Below are 17244 nucleotides of genomic sequence, written 5' to 3' on the forward strand. Positions count from 1 at the left end.
AGCACCCAACCTTCTTCCCAGTATTTAAGACCACGAACCGAATTAGCAAAGTGACATTAACACAAAGCTGTGATAACAAGACAGCATGTATACAGCTTGACGTTATTTTAATAAGCAGCCCTTATTAAATATATAATATAGAGATCCCATATTAAATATATAAACATCTACTTACCAAGCAGAAAGGAAAACTGAGGCTAAAATAGACATTTCACATTTATCTTTTTTTAAAGATTTATTTTATTTATTTGAAAGTCAGAGTTACACAGAGAGTGGAGAGGCAGAGAGAGAGAGAGAGAGAGAGAGAGGGAGAGAGGGGGAGAGAGGGGGAGAGAGGGGGAGAGAGGGAGAGGGAGAGAGAGAGAGAGAGAGAGAGAGAGGTCTTCCATTCATTGGTTCATTCCCCAGATGGTCGAAACGGCTGGAGCTGCGCCAATCTGAAGCCAGGAGCCAGGAGCCTCCTCCGGGTCTTCCACACGGGTGCAGGGGCCCAAGGACATGCACCATCTTCCACTGCTATCCCAGGCCACAGCAGAGAGCTGGATCGGAAGAGGAGCAGCCGGGACCAGAACCAGTGCCCACATGGGATGCTGGCGCCTCAGGCCAGTGCTTTAATCCGCTGCGCCACAGCGCCGGCCCCTACTTTTATCTTTTAATAGTAGTTCTGAGAGCAGGCATTTGGTGCAGGGGTTAAGGATGCTGCTTGGGACCCCACCACCACCATCCCCAACACACACTGCAGGGCCTGGTTTAAGTCCTGGGCTGCTTTGACCCAACCCAGCCTCCTGCTAACGCACATCCAGGGAGGTACCAGGTGATGGCTCAAGTACTTGGGTCCCTGCCACAACACATGGGAGACCTGGCTAGAGTTCTGGCCTCCTGGTTTGGGCCCTTGTGGAGTGAACCGGTGGATAGAAGCTCTCTGTGTATCTCCGTCTTTCAAATGAAAAATAACAAAATCCTTACCATTCCTTCCAGTCGCTGCCACTCATCTTCCCAACACTCATTCACTTCACAGTGGTTCAAGCGCCCGCAGCTGGAGGCCCTGGGGAGCGAGCAGAGCCCCTGCTGAGGGTAGGGCTCCCAGCTGTGGGAGCTCTGCCTCTGCCACCAGCTCCGAGATTTTAACAAAGATTAAAAACACATCTTTGTCCAGAGGAGAAAATATTTTATTTTACTTAGCAATTCATCTCCCACTTAGTTTTTAATTTAGGAGACCTGAAAAGGGAAATATATAATATTCTTGTATAAAGCTTCTAAAAATATTAAAAGTCCTGTCTTAAAGGCTTTTGTTTCCCGTACACTGCCGTTTACCCAGACCACACGGTAATCGATTCCAGCAAACGTCCCGGCGGCGGGGGACGAGGTCACTTCTGGGCGTTGCTCCTGTCGTGCTTCCTAATGATGGCCAGGAGGTTGGCCCCGGTGACCAGCCCGCTCTGCGCCTGCTTGTCCCTCTGCTGCTCCTTCCTCCTCTGCTCGTGCAGGTAAGGGGAGTTCAGCAGCTGTGGGGGCAGCAGGGAGCCCGTCGGCTTCACTCTCTTGGCGACGTCCCAGAAGAGTCTCTTCGAGTTGTTATTGATGAACGTGATCGCCGTCCCCTGCTGACCTAAGCGCCCCACTCTTCCCACCTGAAACGAAACGCCACGGACACCGTCAAGGCCTCTCAAAGGGAAACGAAGGCTACTTAAAGGAGCTTCGCGGAGACTAGCGCTCACCCAGGAGGGCAGCAGGCTCTCAACTGTGCATCCCATGAAATCGGTTCAGTGGGCCACCACCGTATCTCTACAGAAACAATCCAAATGCAAAGTAAGGAGTGGAGCCAGCGCTGTGGCATGGCCGTCACCTGCAATGCCAAAATCCCATCTGCGTGCTGGTTGGTGTCCAGGCTGCTCCACTTCTGATACAGCTCCCTATTGGTGGCCTGGGAAACCAGTGGAAGATGAATCAAGTATTTAGGCCCCCACAACTCACGTGGGAGACCCAAGTGAAGCTCCTGGCTCCTGGCTTCAGCCTGGCCCAGCCCTGGCCATTGCAGCCATTTGGGAAGTGAACCAGTGTTTGGAAAATCTCTCTGTTTTCGCTCTCTCTGTAATGCTTTCAAATAAATAAATAAATCTTAAGAAAAATAAAGGGCGCTGGGTTCTAGTCCCAGCTGCCCCTCTTCCAGTCCGTCCAGCTCTCTGCTGTGGCCCAAGAAGGCAGTGGAGGATGGCCCAAGTGCTTGGGCCCTGCACCCGCACGGGAGACCAGGAAGAAGCTTCCGGCTCCTGGCTTCAGGCCAGTGCAGCGCTGGTCGTGGCAGCCATTTGGGGAGTGAACCAACGGAAGGAAGACCTTTCTTTCTGTCTCTCTCTCTCACTGTCTGTAACTCTGTCAAAATAAAAATAAAAAAAAAGAAAGAAAGAAAAGAAAAGAAAAAAAAAAGGAGTGATCACATATAATAAAAGAATTGTTTGTAGAGGGCTAGCGCTGGGCCATAGTATGTCGCCTGTCTGCAACGCTGCCATCCCATATGGGTGCTGGTTTGTGTCCCGGCTGTTCCACTTCTGGTCCAGCTCCCTGCTAATGCACCTGGGAGAGCAGCAAAAGATGGCCCAAGTGATTGGACCCCTGCACCCACGGGAGAGACCCAGATGCAACTCTGGGTTCCTGCCTTCAGCTTGGTCCAGCCTGGTTGTTGTGGGCCATTTGCAGAGCGAACCAGTGGATAAAAGATCTCTTCTAACTGCCTTCCAAATAAAAAAAAATATTGTTTATGAAACCTGATTCCAGTTGCACCTGCTGGGGGCAGGGGGAGGATGATATAGGAAGAGGTTTCTCTCTGAGCAAGGCGAAGCGACTCTGAACCCCGCGGCACTGAGAGCAAGAGGACGTTTGCTTGAGGACACTTGGTGCCCTGAAACGTCAGAGCTAAGCAAATGGAATGAGACAGATGCAGGTTTGTGATGGAGAACCTGCCATACAGAAAACCTGCTTGTCCTCAACTTGTTAATGAACAGACGTACAGAGAAGCTCTTCAGAAGAGGGAGGAAATCCAAGCACAGCCAACGCCGCTCCTTGGTTGGAAGGTAGCGCAAGTCTACGTCCGGACATATTTAGGAGTAGATGCTTCCTGCCACCACACAGGGCGCCGTTCACACCCTCCGAGAAGACGAGTCTGAGCAAGCCAAAAGGGCGGCCTCGGGAGGGAGGCCGGGACACGTGGGGCAGGCGAACGCTGTTTCTCTGTATCTACTTCTGGTTTTATCTGGCTTGCTGATAACATTACTAAGCTGTTCCAGTAAAAACAAAAACTAATACAAAAACAGCTGCAAGCCAGGAAATCGGTGAAAATACCTGCAAATCATGAATCTGATGAGAGTACAAAGAGCTTCACAACTCAGTAACAAAGACAACAGTCGGGAAGCGAGCACAGGGCTTGAACAGATGTTTTTCCAAAGACGAGCAAAGGCAGCACGGCCGTGAAGTGACATCATCGGTAGTCACTAGGGAAACGCTCATCAGAACTCTTCACGCCCACTCACGCAGCAACAGTCAAGACAGATGGGAGCCAACGAGGATGTGGAAAACCTGAAACCCTAGTATGGGGCTGGTGGGGATGAGAAACGGTGGAGCCACATGGACCACGGTTGGGCAGTTCCTCAAAATGTCAAACATGCATCACCACGTGGCCCAGGAATTCCATTCCCAGGTATACGCCCAGCGGAAACGGAAACAGACGTCCACAAAAAACTCGGCCTAAGAGTGTGCACATAACCTGCGTGTCCACCAGCTCACGAGTGGTAAGCAACAGTGCCACATCCGCACGTTTTACCATTAGCTGGCAATAAGCAATGAAGCAGTACACACGCCATAACCGGGTGAACCTTGCAAACCTCACACGCAGTGAAAGAAGGACATCACAGAAGCCCAGGTATCGCGTGACTGCACTTAGAGGGCATGTCCAGAGAGAGAACTCTACACAGACAGAAGCAGAGCAGCGGCTGCCTCGGGGAGGCTGTGTGCGTGGTGAGCAATGGGAGGTGACTGCTGACAAGATGGGGGATTCCTGGGCGTGATGAAAATGTTATAACACTGACTGCAATCATGGTGGCACCACTCCATGAACGTACTCAAAACCATCTAAGGTTTCAATTCGCTTCGACTCGGTGAATTGTATAACATGTGAACTACATCTATTGAGACACAAAGTTGTTAAAAAAAAAAAATCACAGGTGAACCGGTTTGTGGTGTAGTGGGTAAAGCTGCCGCCTGCAGTGCTGGCATCCCATATGGGCACCGGTTCAAGTCCTGGCTGCTCCATTTCCCATCCAGCTCTCTGCTATGGCCTGGGAAAGCAGTGGAAGATGGACCAAGTCCTCGGGCTGCTGAACCTTCACAGGAGACCCGGAAGAAGCTCCTGGCTCCTGGCTCCTGGCTTCGGATCGGCACAGCTCCAGCCATTGCGGCCAGTTGGGGAGTGAACCAGTGGATGGAAGTCCTCCCTCACTCTCTCACTCTCTCTCTCTCTCTGCCTCTCCGTTAACTCTACCTTTCAAATAAATAAATAAATCTTAAAAAAAAAAAAAAAAAAAAAAAAGCTGGGGCAACGCAGTGCAGGCACTGAGTGGGCTGCAGTGGTGGCTCCGGCCAGGCCGTGCTCAGAGGTGATTCTCAGCACACGGGGATGGCTGCACCGGCACAGCGCGGACGCACAGCCGAGAGGGAGACGGGGAGGAGGGGCGGCCGCGCGCGCCGAGGAGGCTCTGTCCGCTGCAAAGGGCGGCTGCTGTGGGCTCTGCGGCAGAGGAGCCAGGGCTTTCCAAGGCGAAAGAGCAGGCGAGGACCTGCGGAGACGCAGCCGAGATGCCTGAGAGAGCACACGCCGAAGGGTCAGCTTTGTTTCGGCAGCTCTATCAATGTCAGACAATCTTTCTAAACAAAGCTTTCCTTTCTGAGCACAAGGGCCACTACCCCGCTCACTGCAGAAAACAAGAATTTAATACTTAAATTTTTAACGAACACTTTAGGTTATGTCCAGTTACTTTAATGCTTTTAGGCCTTAAAACAAAATTTACTTCTGAAAGCAAAATTTACTTTATATACACACAAATATTTCTATACACGTATAGACATGTGTATTTTAAAAAAGAAAAGCTGCCCTTCTATGTCCTGCCTCCTTCTTCACGTCAGTCCCACACTGACGAGGCCTCGCCCGCCCACACTCAGGGACTGGGTGACAGGGAGGCTCTCACCTGATGCACGTACTCGTCCATGCTCGGGGGCATGTCGAAGTTGACCACCAGCTTCACGCTGATCAAGTCCAGGCCTCGGCCCAGGACGCCCGTGCTCACCACGACGTCGTAGTCTCCTTCCAGGAGCCCCTTTCCGAAGAAGCACAAACCGCGTCACCCGGCACCTGTTCTCTGTGCTCTCGCGCAATTCTGAATCTGTTCTTGCTTCAATGCGCACTTCAGTGCTTTTGTTACTATCTTTTCAATAACTAAAGGTCTTAGTGCACCTGACAAATGCATGCAGCTTCCATTCTCCCCAGCCCCCTGGAAGTTATTCTGCTAACTTGTTCAGGCAAACCTTTTCCAGAGATGAGCGACAGCTCGGCCCCAGTCCAGGACGACCTGATTCCAGAAACGGGGAACTCTGAATTCATACTCTACTGGGTACACACTCCCCTCAGAGAAGAGGCTTATGGCTCCCCCAAACACACAAGCCTGGGCATGAGGAGTAATTCACTTCACGGTCACTGTTTGCCTGCGGTTCTTGCAGTCAATAAACGAGCGTCTGCTTTGTGGAGGATGGCCCAGGGCCTTGGGCCCCTGCACCCACGTGGGAGACCCAGAAGAAGCTCCTGGCTCCTGGTTTCCAATCGGCCCATTTCTGGCCGTTGCGGCCATCTGGGGAGTGAACCAACAAATTAAAGACCTCTCTCCCTCTGCCTCTCCTCACTCTGTCTGTAACTCTACCTCTCAAATAAATAAATAAAAATCTTAAAAAAAAAAAAAGAAAGAAAACGAGGGTCTGCTTTAAAAACCTGCTTCTCGAAAGACGGGTGTGTCTTGAAAACAAGACAAGCATCTTGCGGGAAAGCGGAGAATGCAGAACGCTGAGTGTCAAACCTGCAGGATGCTTCTCCTCTCTGTCTGCGACTTCTCCGAGTGGACAGATACACTCCTGAGAGCCGTGACCTTCTGCACCGCGTCGCTCAGCAGATCCGCTCCCAGCTTGCAGTCCACAAACACTAACACCGGAGGCTTAAAGAGCTTCCTATCCTGAAAGTAACACACATTCGTTCAACATTACTCCCACACCGCGAGTCACCACGGGAGATTTTAACATTACTCCCACACCGCGAGTCACCACGGGAGATTTTCTGAAAGCATCAGAGCCCGTGAGTTACCAGTGCATAAAGACGGGAAGGTGGCCACTTTCATATGGAGGAGGACCTCCGTCATCTGCTTGTTTCCACAAAGGTGCACTTAACATTCCATCAGCGCTCGATGAATTCAAGCAGGTGCACCATGTGACCCCATCAAGGTCGATTCTCGAGTCTGCGGCTCAGTATAGACGACATCTCGCCCACTGACGTAAGTCACCACATTCATCCTAATCTTTGATCTCAAAATAGATTCTACTCCCAGAAACGCTTAATCATTGAAACGCTAGTGCTCAAATCAGCTTCACTAATTTAAATGTAGTTTTATTCTCTCATATTTGTCTATCCTGGATCATCTGTGTTCACCAGGACTCTTGAAAAATTTTATATAATCTCACAGAACCTACTTTTCCACCATTCTAATTCTGATGAGTATGACATTTATTCATTTCTTCAACAAATACATAACTTTTTAGTGTTTATTATTATATTAGTCGGGGCCAGTGCTGTGGCACAGTGGGTTAAAGCCCTGGCCGGAAGCGCCGGCATCCCATATGGGCACCAGTTCTAGGCCTGGCTGCTCCACTTCCGATCCAGCTCTCTGCTATGGCCTGGGAAAGCAGTAGAAGATGGCTCAAGTGCTTGGGCCCCTGCACCCTCGGGGGGGCCCAAAGGAAGCTCCAGTCCTTACGGCCATTTGGGGAGTGAGCCAGGAGATGGAAAACCTTTTTGTCTCTCCCTCTCTCTCTGTCTGGAACTGTCTCAAATGAAAAAAAAAAAAAATGCAGACTCCATCAAGAAGACATGGTTGGCCCCTTCACTACTCACATTCAAGATCTCAAACAGTTTCTTCTTTTTGGCTGGGTCTTCGACCCACAGGACAATCTGCCGCACGCTGGGACAGGGCAGGTTCTTCTCTCCGGTGGAAATCCTCACGGGGTCGTGCAGCAGCTGGCTTGAGAGCTGCTCTATGCTGGCAGGAATGGTGGCGGAGACCAGCAGGGTCTGACAGTCACTGGGAACACTTTCCAGAACGTCAAGCACCTGCTGCTGAAAGCCCATCTTTAGCATGGTATCAGCCTGCAACAGAGGCGTTTTAGTGTCAGTTCTGCTTGGCACTAAAACCCAGGGCCGAGACTGACATAACCAAGAACAGAGACCAACAGAAACTCCGGCGGGGAGAGACTTCACAAACCACGACCAAAGACCAAGCAGCGACATAAAAAACTTTACATAAAGCTGTAACCTGGGTAGCTAAATGCTTATAATCACATACAAGGACTTATTTAGGCATTATTAAGAGTAGCAGAAAAATGCTTCCTAAATACTCATCAGTACCACGTTTAGTAAATTGTGGCAGAGCCACATAATACCACACTATGCTCTCGCGAGAAATAATCTGAAAACACTTGATCAGTGAATGACTGCTGAGAGAACCGTGAGGCACAGAAGCCGCGCGGCTGCACGAGACCATTCGTGTGACAATGCGTGGCCCGAGAGACTCACCTGCTAATGCTGAGAAGGCCGTGGGCTGTGCACAGGCAAGGCCGCCTGCCAGGCTTAGTGTGTGCAGAGCCTGAAGACACTGCCAGCACACAGACTACCACGCTTCCATTTACAGTAAGACCTGACTTTAAATAGAAGAAGCTGACGTTGAGGGCTGCTACGGCTGAACGCGGGAATCCCACCCGCAACGTGCAGGCACTCAGAGGCCGGGCTTTTAGGAGGTGATGAAGGCCCGAAAGGCTCCATCCCCGGGAAGGGAAGGCGAAGGGAGCAGCCGCGTGAGGACCCAGCAGGAGGCTGCAGGGAGAGCGCCCTCACGCTCAGGGATGCTGCCCGGCCTTGATCTTGGATTCTCACCCTCCAGAGCTCTGAGCAGTAGGTTCCGATGTTCAGAAATCACCCACTCTAAGGCATTTTGTTCAAACAGGAATGAAGTAAGACGAGGACTCTCACACTGTCTGCAGTTCAGTATTGTTGGTTTTTGGAAACAATGTATTTTTAAGCAAACAGAAATTTTGGAAATTTTTTATTTATTGGTAAGGCACAGAACAAGTGAGGGCTCTAACTGTGGGTTCACCCCCAAATACTAGCAATGGCCAACGCCTTGCTGGGGTCAAAGCCAGGAGCCAAACTCAACCCAGATTTCTTATGTGGGAGGCAGGAACCCAATTACTTGAACTGTAACTGCTGCCTCCCAGGTTTGTGTTAGTGGGGGCCTGGAGCCACGAATGGAACCCAAGGCACGATACGGGACATAGGTCTCTTAACTGCTAGGCCACACTCCCATTTGGAAAAGAAGTTTTGAGTGTTGCCTTTGAAAAATGGAACCTGTAGCTGGCGTGGTGTAGCAGGTAAAGCCACCACCAGTAATGCTGGCATCCCACATGGGCGCTGTGTCCTGGCTGCCCTACTACTTTTGATCCAGCTCCCTGCTAACTGCCTGGGATAAGCACTGGAAGATGGCCCAAGCGTTTAGGTCCCTGCCACCCACGTGGGAGACCTGGATGAAACTCCTGGCTTCAGCCTGGCCCAGCCCTGGCTGTTGCAGCCATTTGGAGGAATGAATCGGCAGATAGAAGATTCCCCCCCTCCACCTATGACTTTCAAATAAATAAGTAAATTTTTAAAAAATGAGAAGCTGGGGTCACTGCTGTGGTGCAGCGGGTTAATGCCCTGGACTGAAGTGCCAGCATTCCATATGGGCGCCAGTTCAAGACCCGGCTGCTCAACTTCCAATCCAGCTCTCTGCCGTGGCCTGGGAATGCAGTAGAAGATGGCCCAAGCCCTTAGGCCCTTGCACCCACGTGGGAGACCCAGAAGCTCCTGGCTCTTGGCTTCAGATCAGCTCAGCTCTGGCCGTTGCGGCCATCTGGGGAGTGAACCAGTGGATGAAGACCTCTCTCTCTCTCTCTCTCTCTCTCTCTCTCTCTGCCTCTCCTCTCTCTGTGTAACTCTTTCAAATAAAAATAAATAATTTTTTTAAATGAGAAGCTAAAACTATCTTGATTTTTTCAAATATAATCCAGGTATCTATAATTTGAGAATAAGATATTGTACTTTTCAGTTTTCATGGATGGACCGTCATTTCAGTTTGAACACTCATCTCAATATTATTTATTCTATGATACTTTAAAAAACCTGAATTAGACACAACAGGCTGGGTTTGATCCTGGCTCCACCTTTGACCCTGAGCAAGCTAAGGAGCTTCAAGCCCTGAGTTCCCCTTCATAACTGAGAAGGATACAGGCTGAGCTCTGTGCTGGCTGCTGTTACTACACTGAGATGCCTGTGGCAGATTACCTGGTAAGGAAAGAGGCTGATCTGGGCTCACGGTTTGGGGGGTTCACAGTCCAAGATCAGCAGCCCCACTGGTCCAGCTCCCGGCGATGGCTTCACTCCCCAGATGCCCGAAAGAGCCCAGGCTGGGTCAGGCTGAAGCCAGGAGCCTGGAACTCAGCCAGGGTCTCCCATATGGGTGGGCAGGGACCCCAGCACTTGAGCCACCATCTGCTGCCTCCCAGGGTGCACATTTACAAGGAGCTGCCGTGGCAGCAGAGCAGCTGGACCCGGAACCAAGCACTGACATGGGATGCAGGCGCCCACGTGGCGACCTCCCCGCTGGACCAACACCTGCCTGGACTGCGCTATTCTGAAAGCCATTACCAGTCAGGTCTGGGGAGAGCCTCCCTCTCTGTGCACGCAGCTTTCTACTGTGGGTCTATTTCCTATCAGCCATAGAGGGGAATTAGCCGATTAAAATGTGAAAAATCTAGACTTAAAAACCCTGTTAGCAATGAAAATACTACATAAAATGCTACAAATATTAGAACTACTTACAATGAAACCAAAGCTACTCTGAGAGTGTCCAAGGTAGACAGAAAAAGAGGTAAACACGGGTGCCCCTCCTCACAGATGAGCCTTGCTAAACTCTTTAGAAAAGCTTCCATTTTCAGTGTTGCCCGCGTTTCATTACCAGGACTCCCCGAGTCTGACAACCTGACTTCCTTCTCCCCTCCGCACTCAAGGGTCCCAGGGCTAAACATTCGCTCCCCAGCGCTTCACTGAGTGGCTCACTGTGGTCAGGGTCCACGCTCACCACATGCCAGGCACCTCTCCGAGGCGTCTCTGAGGCGGGCGCTATCTCCATCCCAGACTGACGGAGGAGGACGTGGGGCCATGTGAGTATTACACAGCTGCGAAGTGCTGGGGCGAGGACACGGTACTCGGCGACCCGGCTCTAGACCCTGCGCTGTCAACACCAGCCGGCAGCGCTGGGAGCCAGGTGGTCGAGCCCCGGCAGAGGGCGCATGGTCTAACACGAAGACTGGGAGCCTGAATCCTGGGGCACAGTGACCGCGTGTAGGCAGGGCTCAGAGCAGAGGAGGCCTGACGCCTCCCGGGGGACGGGGGAGGTCGCTGGCGTGGACACCCTGGGAGGCAGAGCAGGGAGACAGGGTGGGGGAATGACAGTTCTGGGGGACGGGGGAGGTTGCTGGCATGGACACCCCGGGAGGCAGAGCAGGGAGACGGGGTGGGGGAATGACAGTTCCGGGGGACGGGGGAGGTTGCTGGCGTGGACACCCCGGGAGGCAGAGCAGGGAGACGGGGTGGGGGAATGATAGTTCTGGGGGACGGGGGAGGTTGCTGGCGTGGACACCCCGGGAGGCAGAGCAGGGAGACGGGGTGGGGGACTGACAGTTCTGGTAGGGGACACGGAAGGGTGAGTGGGCAGAATCATCCACCTGCCGTGGACCTGTCGCGGGTTCCCTCCCTGGCTCTCAGTGCCTCTCTGGTCTCTCCCACTACTGCTGGCTCACCTTCCAACCCCACAGGCAGGGCCTCTTCCTGTCCACTTCTGCCTTAGGGACCCGGGATGCTGCAAGGATTCCAATCTTCTGTCCACAGGAGGCTTCCCCTTAGTCCAGCCTTCACAGGACACTCAACAGCTCTGCAACCAAGCTCAAGTCTCCTGACCACCGGCCCGCACTGACCCACTTGCCTCTTGCCAAAGTTACAGGCAGAGCTGTGCTCTGTGGAGTCAGCCTGTGGCTGCCCCCTCTGTCCACTCTCTCATGCACAAATCTCTCTGTAAGCGGTGCTCCGAGAACCCGGCCTGCTGCTGCCTGCCCCTGCCCCCGCCCCTCATCCGTGTCTGGGTCTCTGGCTGCTCCAGCTCACGCGCCCCTTCTTCTTTCATTTGTCTTGGCCTGAGCAGCAGAGAAACTTCCTACACCACCGCCTTCAGCAAGTTACACCCCAGTAACTCAGGAAGCCTGAGCCCCGCCACATCACATCCAAATTCCTCGGCTTCCCTTTCAAGGCCTCTGTAATTTGACCCCACCCTAACCACCCAATGCCACTTCTCCTTATTCCCAGAAAGGATTCAAGCCGCCTGGTCTCTAATCTGCCCTCACTCTGCTCCTATCATCTCGCAGAATATCTGACACAGCCTAGAGTCTTCTAAATCCCTCTCCACCCTCTGAAGCCCAGGTCCAGTCCGATTCCCTCGGAGACGCCACTCTGCCCAGCGCCGCCGTGTGTCGTCTCGTTTCTCCCTCGGATCTTATTTCACTGCTGCTATCAGCGGTTGGCAAACTACAGCTCTGGGGACAAATGCTGACCTTGGCCTGTTTTGTGAATTCAGGTCTTCGGGAACCCAGTCGCATGCAGCATCTGTGGTCCTCTGAGTAGTGGCAACAGAACCCAGGGGCCCCACGGCCTCCACATTTACGGAAAGCATACACCTCGCGTCTCGGCGCGTTTCTATCTCGGGGTTCAGGACGGTGTCTCCTCCCTGACAAGGCTCCAGCACCCACAGGCTGGTGCACTACTCAAGACCCTGTGCCGCCACCGGCGCTGACCCAGCGCCGCTCAGTCTGTACGGAAATGCACTTGTTTCAGGACACTCCTGGCTGAGCATGCTGCTGCCAGCCCGCTGCCCCTCGGGCCCCAGGGACACGGCACCCAGCGGAGGAGCACGTGGGCCTCTTTGCTGAGTGAGTCCTTGTCTTGTGCCCTGCAGTGGTACAGAGGAAGCTCTGATGGCCCTACAAAACCATGCTAAATAGAGCCATGTCCATGCCGTGAAGTGAGGCGGAGAGGAACCTGACCTCAAACCCATACAACACTCTCAAGCTTAAAAGATGGGGAGGGGGCCGGTGCTATGGCGCACCAGGTTAATGGCCTGGCCTGAAGCGTCAGCATCCCATATGGGTGCCGGTTCTAGACCCGGCTGCTCCACTTCTGATCCAGCTCTCTGCTATGGCCTGGGAAAGCAGCAGAAGATGGCCCAAGTCCTTGGGCCCCTGCACCTGCATGGGAGACCAGGAGGAGGCACCCGGCTTCTGGCTTCGGATTGGCGCAGCTCTGGCCGTTGCGGCCAATTGGAGAGTGAACCATCGGATGGAAGACCTCTCTCTCTCTCTCTGCCTCTCCTCTCTCTGTGTAACTCTGGCTTTCAAATAAAAAATAGTCTATGGCCATACCACCCTGCACGTGCCCGATCTCGTCTAATGTCAGAAGCTAAGCAGGGTCAGGCCTGGTTAGTATTTGAAGGGAGGCCCTCAAATAAAAAATAAATCTTTGAAAAAAAAAAAAAAAGATGGGGAGAACTTCAGAACACAGGGTTATCAACAAGGATTTCGATGTGGGCAATGAGCCTGGTGCTAATGAGACACAACCCATCAGTTCCACCAGAAAGGCCATCGCGGGAAAACGCTGACTTGGCCGACGCTTTAAAGGACTGGGTAACATCATCTATATTTCTACACGGCTTTCAAGCCCCTGAGACATTTTCACAATCTATGCTCCATCCTTGCTTCACGGGAGAAGATGAAATGATTCGCCCAAGGTCTCCAGGGGGTGGAAATGCTCTCATCCTGGCCTCTGGGGGTCGGGGCTGTGTGCTCTTGCCGCACCTTCTGCTATCCCACGGCCACCTGGCACGGCCCAGGGAGAGCAGGCTGGCACCTGGCAGCCCTGCTTCTGATCACTGTCGGGTGACACGAGGCCTCTGCTCTGTCTCTCTGTGGGCAGATGCCCGGGGAGGCTCAGGAGCCCGGCAGGCAGGACCGACAGGTGGCCGCTGAGGGCCAGCACACGGCTCCGGGTTCTCAGGCTGGCTCACGTGGTGGAGGACCACCAAGGAGTAACGTGCCCGCATCACCTTATCTGGCAAGCCATGGGCATAAAAATGCCAAAATTACCATCACAGATGCCAATGGCCACACAGAGAAAAGGAAATTGAAAAAGGCCACCCACCTAGCATCGTTACTACTTCCACATTTCCTGTTAGTGACTCAAATGGTGTCCTTTATTTTATAGACTACTGAGTCAGCATCACGATTACAAACATCTCGTGGAGGATCCAGCCCTGTTGAACTTGTGTGTTCTGTCAGTTAGGAAAAGACCACTCTGGTCTGATTTTAGTGCCGCCCCTCAGCTTAGCTGGGGCACCACACAGGGGACAGCTGGCGAACCACCACAGCCATTGTTCAAAAGTTGCTTCCTTTGGTGGATAAAGTGCCCTCAAGGTGCAGTGGAATTAGATAACTATAACGTACTTTTCATAAATCATATAAAATTATGTGAAATAGGTTTTTAAGCACCACTACTTACTTCATCTACTACTACAATTTTTATACCACGGAGGTCCACAGAGCTTTGTTTTATTATATCCAGAAGTCGCCCAGGAGTCGCTATGATAACCTGAATAAAAGAGAAAAAGCAAGTTTCAAAAATTAAATTCTCATTCATTCAATGCATGCTCACCGAGTGGCTGGTATGCACCAGACACTGTATCAGGTATCAGAACTCAGTCTCTGCTCTCATGAAACCTTACTACTCGTAGGACAGAACAAACAGGCAAGACAAATCGATGCTCAGGAGGTAAGGACGGTGCGTGACAGACGGGGGAGCTCTCCAGTCCCGGCTCACCCCCGAACTCAAGCGTGTTTGGAACTGTGTTCACCCTTTCTATTTCTCTCCTCCCACAGCCACCCTGCTGCTCTGGAAGCTATAAAGTCCTTTTATTTTCCTTCATAAGTGCCTTCCCTTGAATCTGAATGAACTTACACAACTTAATAAAGTTAATTAAAACGTCTGCTCTGCTCTGGGACGGTTCATTGACAAACGCTTTCACAATTACGTCCACTATCTCTTTCCAGCCTTCACACGCTTGTGGGCTGGTATTATCCCTCTGTTTGTTTCCTAGGAAGCCCCCCGACCACTCACTGTCATCACTGCTGAGCCCATCGCCGCTGGTCCCCACCGCTGCCTCTCCGCCCCCACCCCTCCATCTCACCCCCTCCTCGCCTCCTCCACCTGCAGGGCATCTTAGCTTCCAAGTTCCTTTAGGGGGCCTGGGAGTGACTCCCTTGGCCTGGCTTATCTGAGAAGCTCCTTGTTTTGCTTTGGCTGCGCTGACAGAAGTGCAGGTAGCTGAGGGGGGCAGGGGGGCAGGGTGGGAGGGGTGGTCTTGCACAGGGTGGAGCCTGAAGGGGTGAGGAGGGCATGGGTGGGGCTGAGGAAGAAGGCACCATTGTGGGGGAGGAGTGGTTCCTGTTACTTCTAGGAGGAAAATGAGAGGCAGGCTCCTCCCTATCAGAGTCCCACATACCGAGACAGAACGTCTAAAATGAGTCCTGTCGTGCTGAGTTAGAATTGGAAGTACCCTTGTGAACACGCGGTCTCCCGGTCGCCAGTTACACCGAGAAGCACACATCTGCACACAGTCAGACGCCCTGGCCGTATTCACTGACGACTCCTAGGCGCAGTGGCAGCCCAGCAACAATGAGCACGGCAGAGCCCAGATGCCGGACTCTCGACACCGCTCTCTACCAGAAGGGAGCAGGGCGGTGAAAGACGGGTGAGTACGGGACCTCTTAGACAGGCGGCAAAGAGGACGGGTTAGGATCAAGGGGACAGAGCCAGCTGAGGGCACGTCACCAGTCAACCTGAAGACAATAGCGAATCATAACCTCGTGGATAAGACGGAAAACCACGAGTCTATACTGATACAATGAAAAAACAGTTTGGTGCAGCATGAGAGACTGACACGTCTCAAAGTACTCCCCTAAAATATTTACTAACTAAAAACAGAAAAACCAGATCTATGTTGCTTTTACAGACAGCGTTACCAGGAGAAGCACAAATCAAAGTCATGGGCCACCTAAAAGATGCGATGACAAGTACAAAGCATCTCTTCTGTGATACTCCCGGCAAAGACGTGTCACTTGCATCCTAGCAGTGAAGGGACCTTCTTCGAGGCAACTGGCTTCAAAGCCTTTAAAGTGCCAAGATCATGGGAGAAGCAAGCAATGTTCCGAACTGAAGAGGATCAAGACGTGACAGCCAAGCACAGTGTACAGTTCTGAACTGAATTCCTGCACTACAAAAAACATAATGGCAGGATTACAACTGAGCTGAATCTGGGGGTGGAGGATACCAACCTCATTCCTGATGTGTTTCAATGTATCAGCGTCAGTTTCCTGATTCTCTAATAAGAACCCCACTCTAAAGTACATTGGGGTGGGGGAGGGCACACTTCCAAAAAGCCTGGGAGGAAAAAGGTCTTCATACCGGACTTACCACCTTTCTTTAAGTTTGAAATTTATTTTCAACGTGTGATAACACTGTGCCAGTCATCTGTGTTATCTACTAAATGTTGCAAGCTGGAGAGGACTACTCATGGTTTTTTTTTTAAAGAATGGGAATGCAGGATTAGTTGTTTAGAAGCTGTTAGAATTTGCAGCTACTTCACTGTGTGAATCATGTTTTCATTCTGCGCCATGAAAATAAACTGAAGCTGGGGCCGGCGTCGTGGCACAGTGGGTTAATCCTCCGCCTGTGGCACCAGCATCCCATATAGAGGCCGGTTCTAGTCCTAGTCCTGGCTGCTCCTCTTCCAATCCAGCTCTCTGCTGTGGCCTGGGAAAGCAGTAGAAGATGGCCCAAGTGCTTGGGCCTCTGCACCCACAGGGGAGACCGGGAGGAAGCTCCTGGCTCCTGGCTTCGGATCGGCGCAGCTCTGGCCGTTGTGGCCATTTGGAGAGTGAACCAACGGACGTAATACCTTTCTCTCTCTCTCCCTCTCACTGTCTGTAACTCTACTTCTCAAATAAATAAATAAAATCTTTAAAAAAGAAAAAGAAAGAAAAGAAACTGAAGCTTACGTGAGACTGCAGTTAAACTCTATTAACCCCATTTCTGATGCCAGCCAAAGATCCTTTTACTGTTTGTATGTTGCTGAGCTTTTTTTCTTTTTTTTTTTTTTTTATTTTTGACAGGCAGAGTGGACAGTGAGAGAGAGAGACAGAGAGAGAAAGGTCTTCCTTTGCCGTTGGTTCACCCTCCAATGGCCGCCGCTGCAGCCGGCGCACCGCGCTGATCCGATGGCAGGAGCCAGGATCCAGGTGCTTTTTCCTGGTCTCCCATGGGGTGCAGGGCCCAAGCACCTGGGCCATCCTCCACTGCACTCCCTGGCCATAGCAGAGAGCTGGCCTGGAAGAGGGGCAACCGGGACAGAATCCGGCGCCCCGACCGGGACTAGAACCCGGTGTGCCGGCGCCGCAAGGTGGAGGATTAGCCTATTGAGCCACGGCGCCGGCCTGTTGCTGAGCTTTTAATTCCACATTAATAAAACACCAGCTGTATCGGTGTAACAGGATGGAGGTCTACACTGGAGTCTACGGATCCAATCTGCACTTGCCCATTGTACTTGATGTTGTAAACCTGTCGAGTAGATTCCATGTGCTTGTCAGGTTCAGGGCAGAAGCTGCCGAACACTGCGGCGGCTTCAGCATCCTCAGCTGACCCCAACTCCCGGCCCCTGGGGCGCCAGGACCTCCCTTCCCACCCCGCTCGGC

The 17244-nt window shown here is 52.1% G+C and overlaps 1 protein-coding gene across 6 annotated transcripts in view; it reads right to left on the reverse strand.

Annotated features, from left to right (window-relative positions):
- Nucleotides 1-1147: 1147 nt before the first annotated feature.
- The window catches only part of DDX59 (DEAD-box helicase 59), a 98193-nt gene continuing 82096 nt past the window's right edge, over nucleotides 1148-17244 (reverse strand). For 5 of the 6 annotated variants that reach the window (XM_089312082.1, XM_051821092.3, XM_008268675.5 and 2 more), the window contains 5 exons: nucleotides 13997-14086; nucleotides 7202-7453; nucleotides 6117-6269; nucleotides 5238-5366; nucleotides 1148-1631 (listed from right to left, as the gene is read on the reverse strand). In XM_089312082.1, the coding sequence (XP_089168208.1) occupies nucleotides 1368-1631; nucleotides 5238-5366; nucleotides 6117-6269; nucleotides 7202-7453; nucleotides 13997-14086 (888 nt within the window). In that variant the 3' untranslated portion in view covers nucleotides 1148-1367. Of the gene's footprint in view, nucleotides 1632-1718; nucleotides 1786-5237; nucleotides 5367-6116; nucleotides 6270-7201; nucleotides 7454-13996; nucleotides 14087-17244 lie in introns of all 6 variants that reach the window. The other variant, XM_070055078.2, reaches the window with a different exon arrangement.

This window comes from Oryctolagus cuniculus, chromosome 13 (genome assembly GCF_051225735.1).
Source record: "Oryctolagus cuniculus isolate XC-2025 breed Fujian yellow rabbit chromosome 13, ASM5122573v1, whole genome shotgun sequence".
Classification (NCBI taxonomy): Eukaryota; Metazoa; Chordata; class Mammalia; order Lagomorpha; family Leporidae; genus Oryctolagus; species Oryctolagus cuniculus.